This window comes from Sparus aurata, chromosome 7 (assembly GCF_900880675.1).
Source record: "Sparus aurata chromosome 7, fSpaAur1.1, whole genome shotgun sequence".
Classification (NCBI taxonomy): domain Eukaryota; kingdom Metazoa; phylum Chordata; class Actinopteri; order Spariformes; family Sparidae; genus Sparus; species Sparus aurata.
This window is the reverse complement of record NC_044193.1, coordinates 23,209,620-23,225,539: the sequence shown is the minus strand read 5'-3', so window position 1 is coordinate 23,225,539 and position 15,920 is coordinate 23,209,620. Positions and strand designations below refer to the sequence as shown.

At 39.8% G+C, this 15,920-nt stretch overlaps 1 protein-coding gene across 2 annotated transcripts in view; it reads left to right on the top strand.

Annotated features, from left to right (window-relative positions):
- The window catches only part of sema3b (sema domain, immunoglobulin domain (Ig), short basic domain, secreted, (semaphorin) 3B), an 80,593-nt gene extending 71,125 nt beyond the window's left edge, over positions 1-9,468 (top strand). For both annotated transcript variants that reach the window (XM_030423472.1, XM_030423473.1), the window contains exons 12-18: positions 1,946-2,165; positions 2,271-2,362; positions 2,654-2,695; positions 2,939-3,096; positions 3,220-3,275; positions 4,383-4,522; positions 5,330-9,468. In XM_030423472.1, the coding sequence (XP_030279332.1) occupies positions 1,946-2,165; positions 2,271-2,362; positions 2,654-2,695; positions 2,939-3,096; positions 3,220-3,275; positions 4,383-4,522; positions 5,330-5,842 (1,221 nt within the window). In that variant the 3' untranslated portion in view covers positions 5,843-9,468. The remainder of the gene's footprint in view (positions 1-1,945; positions 2,166-2,270; positions 2,363-2,653; positions 2,696-2,938; positions 3,097-3,219; positions 3,276-4,382; positions 4,523-5,329) is intronic.
- Positions 9,469-15,920: the final 6,452 nt, after the last annotated feature.

The window sequence follows — 15,920 nt, the reverse complement described above, 5'->3', positions numbered from 1 at the left end:
AGTCTGGACTGCTAGTTGCACAGCTAACTGAGCTAACTAGCTAGGGAGAGCTACAGTTAGCAGCAGTTAGAGGTTATTTGAGTAACATATTTCCCCTGTATTTGTTTTGAGCATGAATTTGACACTCTAATTCTTACATACTAGTACGCATTGCACTTTTAATAAACAGTTTATAAAGCATTTCATTGTTTGTTTACATTCAGATAACTAAAGTTTGATTAACTATGAATTAAAACATTTATTTAAAACATGTTTATTATAGTCTTGATAAAATAGTGTACCCACTCATCATCAGTCTACACTTACAGTATGATGGCTATAGTCACTAACTGCTTTCTAAATTCAGATTTCATATACAAAACATAATCATCTTAAAACGATACACTGCTATAGATAACATTCACAGACAATATACACAGCAGTTAGAATTATCTCTAATTAATTCTTAGAATTAACAGCATATCACCGAAGCAGCTTACTGCTGCCATCTGTTTTCTGTTTATGACTGTAGCTACTTTTTGCTTGTTAGCTCACTTAGCTTTGCAGTTAGATTGAGTGTAGGTGTTGACAGCTCAGCACAGGACCTTTGCACCGCTGGGAGAAAGAGTTTTTCAGAGCTGGGGCTAGCTGATTAGCATGCTAACTTCAGTAGAAATCTCTGCAACGGAGACGACATAGACGTCTTTGACATAACATGTCATTAATGTTTTACTAATACAATTAGTACAATTCTTAGATATTGCACCTTTAAACCAGCAGTCTGAATGGAGCCATTCTGCCTAATGACTACTTTTACTGAAGAACATTTTATTTGTCTGTACTCTGCGCAATGCATAATGCATAACCTTTGCTCAAATCAAATTATTAATGCAACATCTTTACTGGTAATGGAGTACTTTTCCATATAAGTACTGTAGCATACCGCAGTGTCCGTCATGAGAACGGATTTGAAAACTTTTGGTCTTTAATAATTCTAATTGGGGCGCAGGACTGTAACATCAAAGTCCGATCAATATGAATACATCAATCTGGTATAATATTCCTTATCATACCCTTGCAGTGCTCATTATTAGACATCATTTCATCCGAAAGCTCTCCGCAATCCTCCCAATCAATATGTGCTTACTGTATTAGAGCTCTTACATTCTTCTCAGCACACAAGTGTAGCGTCAGCAGGATTTGTTATGCAGAGCTTCACAGCAGAACAATCTCCATTGTGTTATTGCAGAATAGTAATTGTATTTGGCCTACAGTAAACCCTCTCTCACGCCACCATCACCTCACCGGGTTGTAAAAAGTAGCGGAACGAATCGAATTAAAAAGGGAACGATCACACTCATAAGTGAATTAGGCAAAACTGCTCAGACAGCAGATTAAGTGTTTGAAATGTCTAAACCGGATCAAAAGGTTTCCACTTAATGAGCAAACTATATCTACTGTACAAGCCATAAAAAAGGATTAAAACTGCTTTATGCTGCAGCATATTTTTAGGAAATTTAGTATCCTGAATACAAGTCCAAGACTGGAATTTTAATGAGAAAAAAGAGGAAGAAAATCTCTCACGTCCCTGTGACCCCACCACACCATACTCTCCTCCCTGTGGCCCGTTTGGACCAACGAGTCAGACATTTTATACATCCAGAGCAAACGCAAAACAAACGTCCTTATCAGATATAGTGTGAGTCATGATTTAATGTTCAGTCCAAATGAGGCAAAGAGTCTCTGAGAACATGCAGTCCGCCCTGTTCTGCAGAGCTGCCTGAATTATTTAAACACTTTTGCTCGTAGCTTAATTCTTAGCTTTACACTGTAACAATACACTCTACCACCAGAATGAGTTTGAAGCAACATAAATAATGTTGTTTTAAATTCAGTTAATTGTTTACCGAAGTCAAGACCGTATGCTGCAATGTGAATTAAACTGTTCTTCATTGCCCTCCATCAGTGTCCCAGCAAGACGTTCGGCAGTTTTGAGTCCACGAAGGGTTTCCCAGACGACGTGATCCAGTTTGCACGTCACCACCCTCTGATGTACAACCCGGTGTACCCTATGAGCCGCCGGCCGGTCTTCGTCAGAACTAACGTGGACTACAGCTTCACACAGATCGCCGTGGACAGAGTCAGCGCTGCCGACGGACAGTATGATGTCATGTTTATCGGCACAGGTGAATGACCTATTTTCAGTTCGAACTCTGAACCTTATATTCAGTCAAGATAGTGATGACATTATGCATGAAAACTGACATGGTGGACTGCATCTCTTATTTCAGACAAAGGGACAGTACTCAAGGTGATCAATGTTCCCAAGGAGAGCTGGAACAACATGGAAGAACTTCTGCTGGAGGAGCTGGAAGTCTTCAAAGTAAGAAAACTACGATTGAACTACTTATTTAAAAAAGCTAGTATTTTTCACATGTAACATTGTAATTTGTTTGTAATTGTTTGTAATTGTAATTTAGATGAGCTGGCGACTCATTCAGGGTGAACCCTGGCCTACGCCCATAGAATGAAACTGGATTTGGCCCCAGTAAGCCCCGCAACCCCTTAGGGGGGAAAAGCGGCAACATCCCGCAACCCTCACGGATAAGCGGAAAAGAAAACGGAACGGAACGGAACATTGTAATTTATTTTCTGTATCTTCCCTTCTCTTTAGGACGCCTCATCTATCATCGACATGCAGATCTCCTCAAAACGGGTATGTTTGTTAAATCCCTTTTTAGGAGAATATGAATCTTTGCATCAAAAAGGTGTTCTCATTAGTTGAGCCTGTTTTTGAGCATTTTACTATCACTGTGCATTGACAATGTCAACAATGCAACATCACATAATTTGCTTAAACTGTCCCAGACACAGAGAGCTGGATGGTCAGATTGAAGAAACAATTGATTTTAACTCCCGCCTCTTTTAAAACTTGTCCCTCCACTCCGTGTCCCCGCAGCAACAGCTGTATCTTGGCTCAGGCACAGGCATCGCCCAGGTCCCCCTTCACCGCTGCAGTGTGTATGGGAAGGCCTGTGCTGAGTGCTGTCTGGCCAGAGACCCGTACTGTGCCTGGGATGGAACATCGTGCACTCGCTACCTGCCAAACACCAAGAGGTCTGTATGACACAAACACTGACGACACACGCCAGATTATGATTCATTACACTGTGTATTGAGTGTATTTAAATACTTTCCTCATGTAAATTCTAATAAATCCTTTTAAATGAAATTTCACAGACGTTTCCGTCGCCAGGATGTGAGGAACGGAGATCCCAACACTCTGTGCTCCGGAGGTATTATTCCTAAACTATTGTTTTGTCTTGATGTGAGTGGTAGTTGTGATCAGTTCTGTTTGCTGCTGCAGAGGTATATTCAGCAAAAAAAGAACAAAGCCTTACTCTGATCCTGCGTTTGACTCACAGAGACTCTCAGCATCTGACATGTCACTGTCCCTTTGCCAAAAAGTGCGAAATCCTTCACCCCTGGTGACCTCCGTGAACACAGACCACAATGGCAGCATTCTGCTGCTATCTTTCTGCCACATAACTGAATCAAGCTAATCGCTCAAACTGAAGGAACTACCGAGTAATACGATTACATCATGTGGCATGCAAGCCCGGTTGTGTAAAACTAATGAAGGTCAGAGTAATTGTCTCTGATGACTTTGGCCCAAAGCAGTTTGGCAGTTTATACAATGAGTTGTGTGGTGCTGGTGCCTAGAAAAGAACTTGTTCTTTTTTGACCCAAGCAGGGCTTAATGTTTGTTATATTTTGAAAAATCTTATATTTGCATTTAAGATGAAGGTTTATGAATGACAAAGGATCAGTGTCTATACCTCATCACTCATACTGGCAACATACATGACTAAGCAAAGCCTGAAACATAAGAGTCCTTGTTTAGTGTTAAGCATCAAACATGAGTACTGACATATATTCACCAGTATTCGACAGGATGCTGTCATTATGTGTGGTCATAGCAGCAGTCACACAGAGGCTCTCATCAGTGAGTGTTGACTCTTTGTGTGAGTTATTAATTTTTCTTGTGAGCAACCTTACATTGGCATCACAAGACTGAAAAAAGATCCAATAACTATGCTTAAATATAATCTTCATGAATCAGCAAAACACTTTCAAAGTACGTTTTATTTCTTCACCAAACATTGTCAGCTCAGATTGTTTCAGTCCCATGCTATCCCTTCTTTTCCCCAGTGTCCCTTCTCTTGTTCTTGTCCCTTTCTTTAAGCTCTTTTCTCTCCTGACTGGTTCTGCATTATTCTTTCCTTTCTTTCCTTTTTGCCCGTTCCATTCTTGCATTATTCCTGTCCTGGATTGTTATTAGTGAGCGAATGTTCCCGGTTGTACTAGACCCATAATGTCCTTGTCTCTGCTGCCCCCTGTAGACCACCATAAGTACCGCGTCGCGGAGAGGAAGCTGTATGGAGTCGAGGCAAGCAGCACATTTTTGGAATGTATCCCCAAATCCCTTCAGGCCAGAGTCACTTGGACCTTCCAGAAACATCCACAGAACCCACGGGAAGAGGTGAGAGGGACGGTGGAGAGAGGAATTTACTTAATCACTATCTTAATACCAGTAGTTTTTTGGGTTATTTTGTGTTATTACAGTAGCAGTAATGTACTCATACTCTAGTAAAGCCTTTCAATACTCTTTCCACCACTGTTGGTTAGAAGTATTTATAATTGGTCATTCTATGCTTCAAGTAAAGTGAAGAAAATAAGAATATGACTCCAATGTAATCCATTATACAAATATGTATAGTTCATTGTTGATATACATAGAGTTATTATAAAGTGTTATGAATATTCAGTGCTTATGATTATATGGTACTGTAGGCACATGATAACACATGTTCATAACGGGTTTCATAGAAGGTATAACCAACATTTATTATGACCCTCAATCATATATTAGTAATGAAAATGTAAACCTTATTCAGATTTAATCATTTTTCCCAGCTGATACTGAACCACCTAAACAAGGTCATTGGCACTGAAAGACACTGCACCACAACACTGGCATTATATAATCATTACCAAGAAGTCGAAGTTAAAAAGAAAAGCAAGGATCTTAAAGCTGTAGGGTAAAATTAAGATTAACAAACATCCACATACAGTGAACTGACTGCGACTGCTGTACAGTGCAAGCTCTCGAAAAAAATGTGGATTTACACGGTTGCTGTTCAATCAATTGGTAAGAATCAGAAATACCTGTGCAAGCGTACATTGAACTTCACTCGATGATATTGGTGCACATGTACTATCAGACTAAATGGCAGCAGTACACATTGTTAAGCTCCAACATTTAAATGAAACTTATTTCTGTTTCCAGGTGCGTCTAGATGACCGCATTCTCCAGACGGACAGAGGCCTTCTGATTCGCCGTGTCCTTAAGAGAGACATCGGTGTCTACCAGTGCCACGCCATGGAACACGGCTTCACCCAAACATTACTAGGCATCACCTTGGAAGTCGTACCTTCAACTTCCTCCTCAGTCTCCAATCTCCCCTCCGACGCCCCTGTCCGATTAGAACCCCGCAGCGGAGGTGGGCCCCCAATGACCAATCAAAAGCTTTGGTATCGGGACTTCATGCAGCTTGTGGACCACCCTAACCTGAGCACTGTCGACCAGATTTGTGAGCAAGTTTGGGCGCGGAAGAACGCCGGCATCGACCAAGCAGATAAGAGCTTTCCTGCTCCTGGGAAGGACGTCCCGCCTCTGGGCCCCGCCGTCCGCCCAGCTAACAAGAAGTGGAAGCATCTTCAGGAGATAAGGAAGGGGAGAAACCGCCGGACCCACGACGGGAAACCGAACCCTCGGGCGCCACGCAGCGCAGGGGAGTAACAGCCCGGAGAACGAGATGGAGGGAGAAAAGAACTGATACAAGGAGCAAAGGAGGAGAATGGTGGAAAGAGACTGAGAGACCATGAACTCCTGGAGGTGTTCACACATACAGATACACACATGCAGACACACACACAGCACCTCCTCTATTGTGTATATTTATCTATGGATGCCCCCACTATACGGTACCCCTGATCCTCGAGTCCTCGTCCCACTGGCCAGCCCCTGCATGTGCTGCCTTACTGCCCAAATTGATTCTGCACGATCCCTTTACACTGTTCCACTAGCGTAGTCGAGTGTAAAAGCAGGTATGTGGGGATGAATCCACTTTTATCTGTGCGCAATAAACCTCCACTCACCTGTCGTTCTCTTTGCCACTGACTGTATATGGAAGCATCACCATATCTTCTGTTGGGTAATAAAGTTCGCCTACGACATGCCAGCTTACCTGTGGATAGTTGCTCACATTATGAACGCCCACTCTCTGGACACTCTGAAGAAAAAAACAGCCCCGAGTTTTGGTTGAACTCTCCCCCACAACTTGTTTCACCTGAAGATTTCATACCATAATGGGAGCAAATGGAGAAACGTGACAACTGGAGTAAACTGGAAAGTAATGGTCTCCAACTGGAACTATTTATGTGCATTTGCACAGGCATGCAGACAAACATTTTATTTTCAGACATTCATTCATGAACAGATGAAGTGATCAACTTCCTGTGGTGCTCTTGTTGCACATAAGTCTAGTCACCTCACTTCTCACGCGGTTTTGTGTGCATCTGACATAATGCAGTCACAGAAGAGGTAGAGGTGCGTGGGGCAGCCTGTGGAACAGATCAGCATGTTGCAGAACTGGTTATATTATATAGTAGGTTTCTTAGCCGTTTTCCTTAGGCACATTGAGGCATGTTGCAGCAAAATAAATCACACAACACAAACTCAGCCATGGTTGAAGAGCAGTCGTATCTGGCCAGATGTGATTATGTTGCGTTACCGGTCCACAACCACTAGAGAACGAGGGGTGGAAAAACTACTGGCATTCCATGATGTGATAGAAAGATGAGTTGTTTACAGTACACAGGCAAAGCTGGAGCATGAAGACGTCAATCTCTAAAAGCAGAAAAGATCTGGATAGAAACACGTTTTAGGTTTTATGTGGCTCAGAAATATTAGAATAAGAATTGGAAGTGCGTAGGAAAACAGTTTTGACACAATCCAAAGCCTCACTCTAAAATGAGCTATTTATTGGTTTTAGTTTTGGCTGTGTTCAGTGTTTTGTGCATTAACATTAAAGGAGACATATTATGCTCATTTCAGGTACTACTAGAGTAGATGCAGGCTTTATACATTCTTTAATGCTCAGAAAACACTTGAGTTTTCTCGTACTGCTGCACTGTCTGAAACACTCCGTTTTAGTCCTTGTCTCTTTAAGGCCCTTCTCCTCAACACCCAGTCTGCTCTGATTGGTTAGCTCAGACACACCTGGGCCAGCACCACTTACCATGTTTACCACTTCCAGTTAGCTTAACTTCTATCATGAATATATGCATAAATCATGCAAATGTGCATCGTGGTGATATAACGATGTCACAAAATCTTGGGATTAAAGGCGGAACTACTGACGAGGCATTTCAGGCACATCAAGAGCAGTGTTTTCTGGATGAGGGATGAGCTTCCATGGACTTTTACATGCTCACGAACCGATATAAAACAAAGTAAAGGAAAAAAAAAAGCATGATATGTCTCCTTTAAAGTGAAGTTACAAACATGGTGGTTTGCGTGGGAAGCGTTAACACGATGAAAAGGTAGAGAAAAGACTCTAGAATGACAACCCATGCTTCTGGGTGACAGTACAGTATACATATATCTATATATTAGCATGATATTTATGAGTTTAATGATTTTTTTTTTATTCTAAGCGGTACTTCTACTCCTTGCTCTTTTACACTGTTCTTGCATATGTTGTTTGCGATAAATAGATATATGCAAATAATATGAGATGAGCGAGTCAACTCGTTCAGCACAGTAAAATGCACAGAAGGCTGCTTTTCTGCGCCGCCCACGATGCATTTCACTGTCTGCAAAAAAAAAAAAAAAAACATACAAGAAAAACTTCCATCTGACTTCATGCACTGTTGGAACCACTCCTCCACATAGTGTAACAGTCATTGATATTATTGACTTTTGCTGCTTAACGATGTCATCTCTTCCTAACGGATGATTAGTACGATAAGGTCTTCCTTCTCTATGTCTATAGTCTGATCTCTCTCTGTGTACTCGTTGTAAAGAAGCCTTGTTTGTTGTCTGTGCTAACATGGTATGTGTAGCCTGCCCCCTAGTGTCTATTGTGTGTACAGAGCCTACCTGTCGTACGATGCTTCATTATATCATAGTCTATCCACATGAAAGAAAGCAACAGGCCTTGTGAGATAAAACATGCAGTTATGTTTTGCGGTCATGGAATTTCAGTATGATTTTTATGATGAATAAATGGTCTTATTTGTGTTGCTGCCACACATTTTTCCCACAAGTATCATGGTTTTTAAAGATCGATATACTGAAATTGGCTGAATAGGCTTTAGAGCGTTCAGTAATTCAAAGGAAGCCTGATAACAGGAGGCAGCACAAACTAGATCCGTGAGTGGATTTTAGATGTATTGAATCAATGTCGTTGTTATTTATATACCTTCTTTCTAGAGATGTAATTAACTCTTTAAACCGAACTGAACTGAACTGACTGACTCCTAAGAAGAAGGGACACTCTGCATTTTGACACCACATCCAGGATTGAAAGCGAAACCGATGATTTTGTAAAGATGCGTTTGAACCACAGAACCAACTGAGTTCAATCACTAAGTGGAGATTTCATGTGTTTGTCTTGTACTCATTTTTCTTCGATATTTACATTGGTAGTGATGTCAAACGTGCCCGAGTCTCCCTTTACAAGCCAGCAGTTGTTTTGTGCTCTTTTGAAATTGCATGACCAATGTTCGTGGCTAACGCGTTTGACAATGGTGCGGTGGCGAGAAAGAGCGAGAGAAAGAAAGCACAATGTTGAATATTATTATTATTCCTATGTATTTATGTGCAAAGATAAGCTGATATGTTGTGGTGGATTTTTATTTTTCTTATAAATGTAGATTGACATCTGTATTGTTCATGTTCTGCTGAAAAAGGACTCATCCTCAACATTTTCTTTTGGACATTACAGCCAATGGGACACAGTGTCCAGTTAGAGTCTTTGTTGTTCACACAGCCCTCCAATCAACACCCCTGTTGTATCCCATGCCATGTGACGCACCCCATGTACGATAGCTCACAAGGAGAGGCTTGTGTATGTGTGTGTGTGTGTGTGTGTGTGCGTGCGTAAGTGAGAGAGAGGGAGAGAGAGAAATGTGTGCTTGTGGTTTGTTTGTGTGTGTGTGTGTGTGTGTGTATGAGTTTTGGGGGAAAGCAGAGCTCTGTATATAATGGCAAAGAAACAGTGGTGTGTCGGTCTGTAGGTTAAAGTTCAAAGGTGGAAGGCCAAAGTTAACATGGTGCACTGTAATACTCCCAGAGGTCTTTGTGAAATGTCATGTCAGATTGTTTTTGATTAACACAATAAAAATATGCAGTTACTTAAACGTGAACGTCCTCTTCTGTAACATGAAAGATTCAAGTACCTTAGTATGTTTCAAAGGCATCAGCCACAAATGATGCATTTGTTTTTAAAGACTTCCATATTTACGAAATACAAGTATAAGAGTGAAAAGAAAGACTGAAATAGAAATAATAACTACCGAATATAAGCAGTATGAAATACACAATGGAAATACAACAAAAAATTGGCCAAAGGAGGATGAAAGGGGACTTATGCAATATGCAACTTTCATGTCACATTTTGTTTTGATGGTCTTGTGTCGGACTTCTCTTGTTCTCATAACTCAGAAATACAAGCCCGTTTGGCTCCGGTGTTTACAAATACAAATGTAAAACACATGACTATAAAGCACATCTAAAATGTTAAGCTTAACAACTTTGTAAGTTTAGGCCTGCAAGAAAGTTGCATAGTGCACCTTTTAAGGTTCTATCTGTAAGAAAAGTTGATTTTTGAGGACCACTGCTAACTCATCAAAGAATGACGGTCCGGGACTGTAGGACCAGTCAGCTGCCATCCCGAAGTGTAATTAGGTGACGAATAAAGAATGAGACTCAAAAATCAACTTTTCTAACAAATAGCACCTATTAATATTCGTCTTCTTCTTGTTATTATTATCAATATTATTATTATTATTATCATTATCAAGTCATTTATCTGACTCATGACAGCCCAGTGTTTTTAAAGGATATAACTGTCTTGACAATATGAGGATGTGATACATTTCAGTTTTAAAAATTGTCATATCTGTCACTGTAAGGTGACCAAAATGGTGTGACAGGGATTGATTCTTTTCATTTAGTTTAGTTGATTTATAATTGTAATCTACTTTAACCCAGATCTGGATTCTGAATGATGTAGTCTGTACTTTAACCACGTGGTGGCAGTCATGCTCTAGTGTCAGGTCAAAAAATACATGAGAAATCCCAATGAAGTACTTATTTTGATTACCCTTTGCTCATTCCTCAATATTATTACTGCAGTGCTGACAGTCCATCTGAAGCTACTTAAAGCAGAGTAAGAAACCTCTACAGACATACCTGCAGCAAGCTGCTTATGTCTCTTATCTTCTCCTGCTACCACAGAGGGCAAAGACTCACCTTTTACCATCTCTGGAGGCAAACATCTGCTCAGGTAGGTATAGGGGGAGGTAGACAGGTTCAAAACTCTAGAACAACCAAAGCAAATTCATGTCATACTTTGAACACATACGAGATTAGTTATCTTTCAAAGTCTTAATCTTGTCCGGTACTTCAATTTAAGTTTAACAAGTGTTACGATGAGGGATGTTTTGATCTTTTGTCTCTGTTTAATTTGTTTTTTGGACATTTAACAAGTCTGTTCTATGCTGTTTATTTCACAATCAAATCAGATCAAATCAAATCAAATCAATGGTGATTTAATATGAAAAACTGCTATTGTTGGTGAATAGGGGCCAAAAGGGAAGGAAGCACGAAGCAGACTATTCACTGATACTTACAGCTGTGTTTCCATGTAATGTGATGAAAATCACACAATCATGTCAAATGAAAATGTAATTAACACTAACCCTGTGTTTGGTTTGGCCAGCATTTTCCACTGGATCATTTGAAAGACAGTGTTAATCTGCAAAACAAAAAGGTAAATTAAAATTGTTTCTCTTGTCCTTTCCAGACTTTCCTGCCTGGAGCGCTCACATTCTTACTGAGTTGGGTTGTAAGAATGAAACCACTGTAGCATTACTATAATACACAAAACATAAAAAAAGAAGACAGACAAGAAATGCAAAAACCTCAATGAAACAAAATGCCATGTACAGTCTAGCTATACATCCACCCCTTTCTCTGTCTCTCTCTCTCACCCGACCCCCTCAGTCTGTATATCAGTGTCTCCATCTTTGACATTAAGACCCACATTCTTCATACTTATATCATCATGACCTGCCTGTCAGCGCTGAGAACACACATCCACACAGGAACATACAACGCGAAATACACACACAAACACACAAAATAAGTGAGGCCACTTGCATTCCTTTACACATGAAAAACATTCACATATGTTTAAGTAGTCAGTGACGCTCACACGCACGCACACACACACACACACACACACACACACACACACACACACACACACACCAATGAAGCATGTGGTCACCAGTCATACACACAAAATTAAATTGGGCACATATTACTCAAACTGGCAACCCATTTGTTCCCCAGTGTTTTCAATGGCCCTCAGTTTTCTCAATACCTAAATGTGTGTGTTTGTGTGTGTTTAAATGGGTCTGCAATGGTCCGTGGGGTCCCAAATTGAGGACTCATTTCGGTATGCTGATTTTACTGGGTAACACTTGCCATTCTTTGTGTCTGTGTGTGTGCGTGTGTGTGTTTCTGTTCTTCTATCTTTGTGAGGACAGTGTTTGTCATCTACTGTGGACACTTACAAAATGCATCTTGGCCTCATCTTGGAACAGTCAATTCTGTTTTCAGAATTCTCTCTATCTCTCTCCTGTGAGTAAAGTGAACATATTTCCATATATAGTTCAACGTATCATAACAGGGTGAATGGGACCTTGGCACACAGTGGCTTCTATATGAAATATGATATCACTGAGACCCTCACACACACACACACACACACACACACACACACACACACACACACACACACAGACAGACTCACACACACACTCACCTAATGCCATCTCTATACACTAGTTTGTTTACATTCAATTTGTCGCAGTAGAAATGGATAAAGAGAAGGCTTTTCCCATGCCATTCAATACAACGTGAAACATAGACATATATGGCAAAATCTAATCTAATACTTCTCAGTGAGCTCATAACAGACCAATGCCATTCTGACCTCAAGTATATATATATATCGACACAGTTATAAGATGCAGCTTTTGTTCCTGTTGGCCAAGTGCCCTGGATCTGGTTTGGCATATCATACACATAGCCTCATGCAATAAAAACATATTTTACACCAGTAGTGGTAAACCTTCAGTATTCAGCATAGTCGAAATTTCAGGTCTCCTTCAGCTTGAAAGAATTAGGTTTGCCCTGAGCAATACATTTTAAGAATACAGCAAATGTATGCCCCCTTTTATTACTTTTCTGGAAGAAGTCCAAAACAACTGTAATGAAAACTAAAACCAATCTAAATTTAAAAGAGGAAAAGTCAAGAGTGGCTAACTGGACAGAATTAAGTTTTTTTCTGTTTTGAAATACCATTTTTTTGTGGGATTTTTATGTTGTTTAGTTTTAAATTGACTCTATTTACTGTTTCAAACATTGAACACCAACAGCGGTTTGATGTAAATGTATATGAAAAAGGTTAGGATTTTTGGTTCAGATGTGTTCACAGAAATAAGTAATTAAAGTGGCCCTGTGGAGTTTTCTTGTAAACAAAATGTCTGTATATAGTCAGCATTACTTACCAAGATGTTGCATTGGGGTCAAATGGGTTGAATGCATTTTCGTCCTCATAACAAATTTGTAGTGCCATTATTACAAAACACTGTTTACATTCATGCTTACTTCATTACTGCCTTTACAGCACAGCACTCTGCATGCTTTTGTGTGTTATACCTTGTGGGTGTGTATGACACAAACAGAACATGAATCCACTCATAGAAATTTATGTAAGTCAATTTTGATTTCCTTTTAGCAGCTGCTGTAAAAATAATAAAAAAAAATCTTTACAAAATAGGCTTCTTGAGCAGACTCCGGTCCCAGCTATTGTCATCCTGTGTCTGCTTGGATGCATCGTTTGACTTCTGCATCATCCAGGATGCAGCAGCCCAGCTGGTCTTCAACTTACCCCAATTCTCCCACACTGCACTGCTCCTCCCACACTTCACACTGGCTATTATGGTCCCGCCCATCTTGTTCCCAGAGCATCACATAGCAATGTTTTATCACATCCCAGACACTAAAGGGTACCTTCTGCATTGGTAATGAAATGCATCAGACTTTCAACTCTAATTTAGCCCCATCTGTTGCAATATGAGCCGATCAGAGAAACTTCTTCAGCCGGTGTAGTATACACACACAGTAACCTCATCCAGGAAACTGGGGTTTGTGTCCTGTGTGAAACCTGATCCTTTTCTAAACCTAACCAAGAATCTTTTTTTGCCTGAACCTAACCAAACTGCCGTGATAGAAAGGCTTTCTTGCAGGAAGGATTTAAGCACCGCACACAGATGCGACGGGTACTTTGTGCATCTGTATGAGACACCGAGGGGTGTGACAAAGTGGCATCAGTATTTGGCGACCTAGCATTGGAACATGATATGGTGGCTAATCGAATCTGATTCAAGCTACTGGTCCTTCCCTATCATGCTGTGAAAGGCTCAGGTCCATCCTATATCCAGGACACCCTACATCACAGCCTGATGACTACTGTTACTGGCTTGATTCCTACTCTTTACTACGAGGGGGGCCAAGCTACCACCAAACAATATTGTGACTGTTTGCTGTTCTGGCTGCACATTGGTAAAGCGAGCTCTCCATTTACATCTGGACAGCAGAAACTCTGCACATCATCTATCATGGACCAAAAGCTCATCAGTTTAAACTGCACCCACTATCAAAAACAAAACAAAACAAACATTCTTTCTTTCTTGTTGTTTATAAATGCAGCACTTGAAGCAGTCCAGCAAATTTGATAAAGCTGATGTACTTGTATGATCCTTGTAACTCTTGGGTTGTCTCCATATGTTGAGTGCACTTATTGCTAAATAAATGTAATTTAATTCAAGGAAAAATCATTTTTGGAACGCCTTGAATTGGCCACAGTTCCTACACTTTGTCATCATGTAGTCTAACAAGATATAGAATCTTATATCTCTACACCAAAACCCCTGACAACCCTAAAAGTTTAAGATATTACATCATGATATTTATGTAACTTTTCATACAAAGTCCAGCATCCCTCAATGTGGAGAGTCTGCAGTAAAAAGCTTTAAAGCTTTTGAAGACAAAATAATCTCTCCAATGAAGGTTTTTTTCAAATCAGATTATTGTGGCATGACAGATGATGTGCAAAGAGACGGAAGCAAAATGAAGGGATAATATCCAACAGAGATTCTGATTTTGTTTTCAGTCCCTAAAACATCCTGACCATACATCACCCACTGATTGAATCATATGAGAGCATGTTTAGAGTCTAAGCTACAGGGAGGCTTCAATTGCATCTGCTGGATGAATAAACACTATTCTTTCACGACATGCAGGACTGTTTATGTGGGAGTTTTAATGAGGAACAGGGGAATGTGTACTCCGGTGATTACATCAATGCCTTGTAAAATAAACACATTGTATGGTTAACGTAAAGCAGTTTAATGAACCGTTAGAATACCAAATGGCTACCATGACACTGACGCTATTGCTAACTCACTGAGATGAAGTGTATGTAGATCATTCAGAATAAACAGAGGGATTATATTCTTCCAGCCGACTCCTTGCGTTACATGTCGGAGAAATAAAGTCTCATTAAAGCTGCCGTCATTCAAGTGGCTTGAACAGCTACACAACTAGACATGCCTCTTTCTATGACTCCTTGGGCATTTTGGAGCCTGAACCAAAAGAATACACAAATATATGAATAAACATGCAGGACACAGTTGAAATAAACCACCTAAAATTTGATATTAGTTGGTGTTTTGAAAAATACGTAATCACATCATCTTTTGATTTGTTGTACAATTAAAAAAAGGGGCAAAAACATGCAGTTATTGTTAAAAAATATTAATTCACCCCACTTATTTAAGAAAGGAGACACAAAATTCTTATATGTACTGCATGTAAAGGTTTATCTGCATTAACTGATATAACAGGTGAATGTTCAGCATATCCTCAAATCAAAATGACTGAACCAGTTATTTGCCAGTGAATCCCTAAAACAACATATACGACTGGTTCGCATTTGATATGACGTATGACAGGCAAACCTATGGACTTATGCCATCACCTATATGTTATGAAATGTAGTTTGGTGAGGTTTAGGCCTTTAAACTACTTAATTAGGTTAAGAAAATGATGAGATGATTTAAAATAAGTTTGCTAAGTTAAAAGGAGGAATTTGTATGATATGGCAAGGGGATAATTTATTTTTTTAAATTATTTTTTAAAAAGACATTATCAACAGAGTATGAGGAAACAACATTTTTAATGTCACGCTGTTAGCGTAATAAATGAAATAAACTCAAAATTTCAAGAAATTCAATATTTTTACTTATTTTCCTTTCTAGACAGAAAAATACAATCATCCAACTTCTGAATTCAAGTTCCTGCTTTGCTCCTGTCATAATTATTACAACCTCTGGAGGTTGCTGCCTAACAATAATCATAAAATTAGGTCATGATAAGCTGCTTGCACAGATAACCAAAATGTCTTTCTGGTCAGGACCTGGTATCATATGAAAAGTTCCTAATTTACATGATCTTT